At 55.4% G+C, this 8,171-nt stretch overlaps 1 protein-coding gene across 1 annotated transcript; it reads left to right on the plus strand.

The window, feature by feature from the left end:
* The first annotated feature begins 1,267 nt into the window (after nucleotides 1-1,267).
* Nucleotides 1,268-4,862, plus strand: LOC123089282 (probable flavin-containing monooxygenase 1). Its single transcript, XM_044511000.1, has 5 exons — nucleotides 1,268-1,827; nucleotides 1,943-2,183; nucleotides 3,225-3,403; nucleotides 3,527-3,879; nucleotides 4,310-4,862. The coding sequence occupies exons 1-5, from the start codon at nucleotides 1,351-1,353 to the stop codon at nucleotides 4,647-4,649; spliced, it is 1,590 nt and encodes a 529-aa protein (XP_044366935.1). The 5' UTR covers nucleotides 1,268-1,350; the 3' UTR covers nucleotides 4,650-4,862.
* Nucleotides 4,863-8,171: the final 3,309 nt, after the last annotated feature.

An 8,171-nucleotide genomic window follows, 5' to 3' on the forward strand; every position in this document is an offset into this window, starting at 1 on the left:
ACTCTCTTGTTCATTTAATTTTCTTTGCCTCGTAGGGTTTGGAGACGGTTCGTAGATACAAAGGTCGGTGAATTCAAAAAAAGAGCTAGAATTCAAAAGGGCAAAGGCTAAGAATGGTGAGGATATTCAGCCAGCGGGGACCAATCTATGTGCATACTATGTCTGTGAGATGATCCGGAGATACACCTCTGAGCGGGTTCCGAGTGATACCAATGCTCAGAGGAATAACCTCCGGATGATGCTTAGTCCAGAAGCTCGCTTCCGACCACTTCAAGAGGAACTAGCTGGATGGTTCAGGAGGGAAGTCCTCCATCCTAAAGGAGAACACCATTACGAGGACGTAGAACTTTATATGCATTAAATTATGTATGGAAACTTGTTCAAAATTGTATATGGTCATCCGATGATATTGAATATATATTGTATATTCCTCTTGAATTCTTTTTGGTTCTAATTTCAAATTTGTTTGAAATTGTACATTCATATGCATGTATGTAGTACCGTAGAATATGTGAAACTCCTTCAAAATTAAAATAAAGCACAAAAGAAATAAAACAATACAAATTAAACAGAAAACAGGTTTAATGGGGGGGGCTAAAACCCTAAACCTGCGGCGGCCTTTAGTCGCGGTTGGCCAGAAGAACCGCGACTAAAGGTCCTCCGCCCCGACGGCCACCTGGCGCCCACGTGGACGGGCCTTCAGTCGCGGTTCTTAAGCAACCGCGACTAAAGGGTGGGGCCTTTAGTCGCGCCCGTTCGGTCGCGGTTGCGCAACCGCGACTAATAGCAGTTGCGAACCGCGACCAAAGGCCCTTTTTCCACCAGTGAATCTCATTGATCTCATCTAATATAAGATCTCACACAAGTCTTCCCTTTTTGTGCTGATTCCTGAGCGCTTTGGCACTCTACCCTAAGCCGGGACTACGTCGAGTGCCGAGTGCCCGCATGCATGCAATGGAGAGAAATACTACTAGTACCTCACGTGAATGCCTCGTCTCATGCAGATTCCTATGGCGTGGGCAGTGAGCAAGGCGCCGCATCCTTCAACCAGTAGATGCCGCTGCATGGTATCCATGAGTCTGTACACCCCTGGTCTAGCGAAGGTGTGATCGTGACTTTGCGTTGGGACTCTAATTTTTGTCACGGTGTAGCAGCACTTTCCTTGTGCCGTCCGCATGCATGCTATGCATGGGCCTACTTCCTTTATGCAAAGCAAGATCCCTATAAATACGCTCAAGCCTTCTTCTTATCGACACCAACAAGCAGTTCTCTCTTGCACACACATCAATCGATCACAAGTTCATCACACACAGCCAGAGCTCCATCCATCACCTCGCGTCGTCCACGGCCATGGCGCAAGTGAAAGCAGCACGGGCCACGAGGGAGGCCGTGCCCACGGTGTCCCGTGTGGCCATCATCGGCAGCGGGATCAGCGGGCTCGCGGCCGCCAAGCAGATGGCGGCCTACGACCCCGTGGTGTTCGAGGCGACGCCGTCCGTGGGCGGGGTGTGGAAACACTGCGTGTACCGCACCACGCGGCTCCAGACGCCACGCGCGAACTACGAGTTCTCCGACTACTCATGGGGCAACCGTGACGACCCGGCGTTCCCGACCCACACCGAGGTCGTCGACTACCTCGAGGGCTACGCCGACGAGTTCGATCTCTGGCGCTACATCTCGTTCGGGTCCAAAGTGGTGGACATCAAGTTCCTTGGCGGCGCCGAGGCCGGGTTCACCGAGCGGTGGAGCGGCACCGGCAAGGCTCCGCTCCAGGGCAAGCCCACGTGGGAGGTCGGCGTCGCCACCGGCGGCTCCGGCACTGTTCAGGCACAAGTTCCTCTACTTTGTATTCTTGTCATGCATGATTGCTTTTACATCCTTTGCACCGACTTCTGATAAATTCAATCACCTCACGAGCATATTTTGCCACGGGAATGTGCAGTATTACAAGTTCGAGTTCGTGGTGATGTGCACGGGGAAGTACGGCGACGTGCCGCGGATGCCGGTGTTCCCGCCGGGAAAGGGGCCGGAGGTGTTCAAGGGGACGGTGATGCACTCGCTGGACTACTGCAAGCTGAGCAAGGAGGAGACCGTTGAGCTGATGAGAGGAAAGAAGGTTGTGGTGGTTGGGTACAAGAAGAGCGCTATCGATCTAGCCAACGAATGTGTTCAGGCAAACCAAGGTGCGTAAAAGCATACTCCCATAGTTAGCTAGCTTCTACTGTGTCCAAATTCTCCTAAGAGGAAGTGCATTTTGTTATCCCTCAACTTATGACAATTCTCCTACGAGTAAATTTTGTCCAAATTCTCCTAAGAGTAAACCAGGTTTTGGTCGAGGAATCCACTATTCGATATTAAGTGTTGGGACAGGAAGGTTGCACTAAGATGTGGCCAAAACTGTGCCACATCAAGTTAAAATCACGTTTGACCAAGGAAGGTCACTGTCAAAGACTTGAGAGTTGGGAGGTTGCACTAAAAAATTCAGGGACAAAAACCACATTTCTTGATAAGTTGAGGGATGAAAATGCACTTTACTCATCTCCTAAAACATGGATCGGTCGATTAACCGATTAAGTTTGCTTTGCTTTTTTTGTTGGGACCAACTATAAGTTAGGTGCCTGAAAATAAAAGTCCATCAGTCACTTCCAACCAGAGCCCTTAGGTCTTCATCCAACAATCAAAAATAGAACACGCATTGTTCATATTCTACCTCCCTCTCTTCTTGCTCGTGACACCGTCGGCCTGCCTCGCCCTAACTGTCAGCCTCCATCACCCGGGCCGGCCAGCGCTACCGCGCACAGCCTCTCTGCCCTGGCCATCCCTCTAGGCCTCGCCACAATAGAGAAAAACCCCGGCGCTCTCCTGCACCCCCATGGCTTCCCCCCACCCCTAATAATAGATAGTGGGGTTGTCTTCTCCGGCGACTTCTCTAGACAGGTCCCGTGTGAAGGAAGAAAAGGGGGAAGGAGGAAGGTGACTGCATGCGAGATAAAATTTCAGGTAGCTGATACATAGCACACCCTAGGTCTGAGTCGACTGAGACTTAACCAAGTCTCAGTCAAGTGATATAGTATGCAAGAAGAAAAAGAAAAACAGAAAATATTTTTTTGTATGATCCCCATGCAAAATCAAAGAAAGATAGTATCGACTGAGACATAACGAAGTTTCAATCGACTGAGACTTAGCAAAACTGAATAGCAAAACCTTGTTTTCTTTGTTTGAAGGCGACGGCGGGCAGGCGTGCACGATGCTGGTGCGGACCCTGCACTGGATGGTGCCGTCATACGCCATCTGGGGCTTGCCATTCTTCCTGTTTTACTCGACACGTTTCTCCCAGCTCTTCTACGAGCGGCCCAACCAGAGCTTCTTCAGATCCCTCCTCTGCCGCCTCATGAGCCCACTGGTATGTATGTGTACGTCATAATTCGCAGCCGTGAAGAACATTACTTATTGCACAAACCATGCATGCACAAATTTCTCATGACAGCAGCAACCATGCATGCATGGATGAATCTTGGTGGTGCAGCGGGCAGGGGTGTCGAAGTTCATCGAGTCGTACCTGTTGTGGAAGCTGCCGCTGGGCAAGTACGGTCTGACGCCGGACCACCCCTTTGTCGAGGACTACGCCAGCTGCCAACTGGCCTTCCTCCCGGAGGGCTTCTTCGACATGGCTGACCACGGCCTGGTGCGCTTCAAGAGGGCCCCCGACGGGTGGTGGCTCTCGGAGATCGGCGTCGTCCTCGAAGACGGCACCGGGGTGGAGGCCGACCTCGTCTTCCTCGCCACCGGCTTCGAGGGCACGGACAAGCTCCGCGAGGTCCTCCCTAAGCCCTTCCGCGGCCTCCTCGTCGACGAGTCCTCCATGATGCCCCTCTACCAGTACGTGTATAGTACTCCATCCATCTCATAATAAAAGATGTTTTTTGGCACTACATTAGGCCCTGTTTGGTTCATAAGTCCTATGACTTTTTTAGTCCCAACTTATAAGTCTCAAGTCCCTAAAAAGTCTCTACCTGTTTGGTTCATGGAACTTATAAGTCCCTATAAGAACATATTACAACTATAAGTCCTTATAAGACTCTCTTGAGAGTCTTATTTCATAAGTCATAAATGCCCACTTTAAGTCCTTATAAGTCCCTTCTGTTTGGTTTAGATGGAACTTATAGGGACTTTTTTAAGTCCCTAAATCAATAAGTCCTGGAAACAAACACCCTCTTAGTCATACGTTATTGGAACCGAGGGAGTAGCATGTTTATCATTAGTTACACGTGCATGTACCCAGTGCCTGATGACTGATGTGTTTGTGCAGCGGCACGATCCACCCGCTGATCCCGAACATGGCATTCGTGGGGTTCGTGGAGAGCGCATCGAACCTGCACACGTCGGAGCTGCGGTGCCGATGGCTGGCGGGGCTGCTGGAGGGGCGGTTCGAGCTGCCTACCGTGCAGGCCATGATGAGGCACGTCGCCGGCGAGGCCGACGCCATGCGTCGCACCACGCGGTTCTACCGCCGGCACTGCATCTCCACCTACAGCATCCACGACAGCGACGGCATGTGCGCCGACCTGAGCTCCGCCACGCACCGCAAGACCAACTGGATCTCCGAGCTCTTCGCTCCATACAACAAGGAGGACTACAAGCAACAGTAACTACATTTACTCGACCGCATCAATGGGCAAGCGTAGAGTACTTACGTGGTTCTGGGTTAATGTACTCGACCGCAGCTAGCTACAATAATATCGCTAATAAGAATTTCTATAAACGTACGTAAGAGCATCTCCAGCCGCGCTCCCAACAGGCCCTTCCCGGACGTTTTTGTCATGCCGGCGCCGAAAAAACGGCCCAGTCGCCCTCCAAAATCCCGTTTTTTGCCGGCTCAGACCGAAACTGATGCCGGCGGACCCAGGCAGAACCCGACTCCCTGGGGAGCGCCTGGGGCGCCGGCACAAGCGAAAAGGACGCGTGGGTCTGTCCTGTCGGCGAGTCGAGCGCCTCTTCCCGCCGTTTCTTCCCGCTTTTCCCCACTTCCCTCCCATTTTCTCCTTCCCTCCCGCCAATCTCCCTCCCGCTCGCCTCCCAGCCGGCCGCCATGCCACCGAAGAAGTACGTCGTCCCCCGTGCCGTGGCAACCGCGACCGCCTCCGTCGCCCAGCCGAAGCAGAGGAAGCCGAGGGCGCCGCCGTCCAAGCCATTGGGCATGACAAACGCCGATTGGAGGGTGGAAGTGCAGCGCCGGGAGGCCGTCACCGCCGACCGGCGGAACAGGGCCCTCGCCAAGAAGGCCCGTGACAACGCGGCACGCGCGGCTGCGGCTGCCGCTTCGGCGGACCAAGCCGAGGCCGAGGTGACTCGCGCGGGGATGATGAATCCACCCGGCAACCACGCGCAGTACGCGCCCTGGGGCCAGCAAGGCGTCGGGTCTCCGTCGCCACAGCCATGGGGATCATCTTCGTCGGGCTACGCCGACGGGGACGCGCACGGTGGGTTCAACCCAAACGTCACTTTCCCCCATGGACACCCGACCCAGCGCACGCCCTCGCCCGCCTTCACCGGTGTGCAGTACCCTCCATACAACTACTCGACGCCCGCGTACGCGTCCTCCCCGACGCCCACTCTCCGTCGTTGCGCGCTGCCCTTCTCGCACCTTTGCGACGTCGACGAGACCGAGGCCGACATGGACGACATCATCGCGGAAGGTTCGGCCGCGGCCGCCGCGTCTCCCGGGTTCACCGCGGATGAGACGGTGGATCTCAGCGGCGGCATGGACGGCGAGCTCGGCTACGTCTATAGCGACGAGGAGCAGGAGGAGCAGGAGGAGGAGGACGAGGGGGAGGAGGAGGAGGAGGAGGAGGAGCCGGCGACTATTCCGGCGAGGAGGCGCAAGAAGAAGAAGCGGACGGCCAGGTCAGGCGAGCCGCGCATCAAGTGGGCGTCCAAGGAGGAGGAATGCCTCGCCGAAGCATGGAAAATCGTCTGCCTCGACCCGACCACCGGCACGAACCAGAGCATCGAGACGTACTGGGAGCGCATCAAGGCCGAGTTCGACGAGCGCAAACTTGTCGACCCCTACTTCAAAGGCATCTACATGCAGCGCGGGTCGAAGGCGATGGCGAACCATTGGGGGTGTATCCAGGGGCGTGCAACAAATGGCATGGGGTCGTCGAGGAGGTCGCCGCTCACCCAGAGAGCGGCGCCAGCATTGAGGATCAGGTATGCCACGCCGGTCTCCCGCCTCCCTTCGCCGTGTACGCCCGCAAACTGTTTGTTCGTCCGCGCAGTTGCTGCGCATGTTCGGCCTGTATTGGCAGAGCAACAACAACGCCGAGTTCAAGTACCTCCACATTTACAAGCACATTGACAAGTGCGAGAAGTGGGCGGAAGTCCGGCGCACCCTCGACAAGGCCAAAGAGACCTACAAGCCGGACGCGCCGACCCCGGGTGCATCAGAAGGGCCACCGGACGGCAACAATGGTGCCAAGAAAGGGAAGCACGCCGATGTGGCCACCGATCACGTGCAGGAGTCCATCCAGCACTGCCTCACCGATGCACAGGTCCGGGCCGCCCTTCGTGAAGAGAAGACCGAGGCGCGGTGGTCGGCGTTGATGTCGAGCAGCGCCGTCAAGCTCGACCTACTCCGGACCAACGTCGTCACGAAGAAGAGGAACACCGACCTGGCTTTCCTACTGGGTGGGGCGGACATGCTCCAGAGTACCGACGAGGCGGTCAAGGCGTGGTACTTGGCGGAGCGTGGCCTCATCATGAACCAGCTTCCCTCGACGATGCCGCCCACGCCCACGACGCCGCCGCCCACGCCCACGCCCACGCACACGCCGACGCCGCCGCCAAGCCCGAGCGATTATGCCGCCGACACTGCCCGCAGCACAGAAGCCACGCCGACACCGCCAAGCACAGAGACCCCGTCAAGCCCGCGCACGCCGACTCCACCGACGCCGGAGGCCGACCTCGCCGCCTAATGCGCGCTTCCGTCCTTTCTATTTTTTCTATGCCAAACTTTTCATCCGATCGCCGATCTACTGGCCGCTTGATCGCCGTCCTGTGGCGTCTATTTTGTGCGCGGGAATGAGACTACGTTTGAATTTGCCGTGGCTGGGGGGCGGCGCCTGGGGGCGTGGCTAGGAGCTATGCCGCCCCCAGGGGCCGATCTAGAGCCGGTTCGCCCCCAGGCCGCTCTTTTTCGGCGCCCTGGGGGGCTGAACGGCTGGAGATGCTCTAATATGCTGAACTACTGCACTTATTTCGACCTCTGTGCAACGGGTGGGATGGGGGGGCTAACCAGGAGAAATCCATGGCTGGTCGCGGTGGCGGCACGCCGTTATTCCTCCCATTTGTCAGGTCAGCCTCCCTCCACCCACCATCATCTAGCCTCCCAGGTGAAAGCGCTTGATGGGCGGTGGCGGTGCTCTCGGTGCCGTTCTCTTTCTTGCAGGCGAAGCCTTTGCGAGTTGTTTGGTTAGTGTGCGTTGTTGGGGTGCATTTGGTGGCGGCCGTGATGTGTCCTCTTCGTCCAAGCTTGATGATATCCCTCCTCTGCGGTCAGGCCGTGGCAGTTCTGCTTGGGGGGAGCTTTGGCGGCTCGTCGGCTGCCCGTGGATCCTCTCTATGTGGCCATCTTCCGGACACAACCATTGTTGTTCTAGGTGGAACATCTCCATCTTCCGACGGTGCGGTGCTTATCGAGCTAGGCGAGGCGACGAGGATGTTGTATCCTCCTTCGGAGATGGAATTGAATAGTTGCACTGTGCTGGGATCCGTAGTTGTTTGGTGATCACATTCCCTGTTGATATCGGGCATCCCTTCTCCTCTGTGCCAGCATGGTCCTAGTTCCCTAGTGCTTCGTTCTAGGAGGAGGGCCTCGATGTCTTTAGCTACGTGCTTCTCTGATTTATCATTCTAGTTTGTAGCTTTTGAGGCTCTGTTAGCTGCTTGCTAGCGCCTATGTATCTTACCGTGTTGTATTTCCTTTCTTCGGTTCCATGTGATCTATAATCCAGTCCCATTTCGGGGTGGTTGATGTATTTTCTCTTAAAAATGTATGTAATATGCTTCAACTATATTGTACCATTGTGTAAGTTGTTATATTTTGAGAAAAGCTTTCGTCCTGCTTTATAAATAAAACTACTAGCAAGTTGTTGCGTGGCGAGGTGCTGGCC

This window comes from Triticum aestivum, chromosome 4B (assembly GCF_018294505.1).
Source record: "Triticum aestivum cultivar Chinese Spring chromosome 4B, IWGSC CS RefSeq v2.1, whole genome shotgun sequence".
In the NCBI taxonomy this organism is placed as follows: Eukaryota; Viridiplantae; Streptophyta; class Magnoliopsida; order Poales; family Poaceae; genus Triticum; species Triticum aestivum.

What these genes read in the sequence shown, in the direction of transcription:
- LOC123089282 (XM_044511000.1), top strand. Translation starts at nt 1,351, where the DNA reads ATGGCGCAAGTGAAAGCAGCACGGGCCACGAGGGAGGCCGTGCCCACG. An exon ending in GCGGCTCCGGCACTGTTCAG is followed by an intron (nt 1,828 to 1,942) that starts GCACAAGTTCCT and finishes GGGAATGTGCAG; the next exon opens with TATTACAAGTTCGAGTTCGT. An exon ending in TCCATGATGCCCCTCTACCA is followed by an intron (nt 3,880 to 4,309) that starts GTACGTGTATAG and finishes GTGTTTGTGCAG; the next exon opens with CGGCACGATCCACCCGCTGA.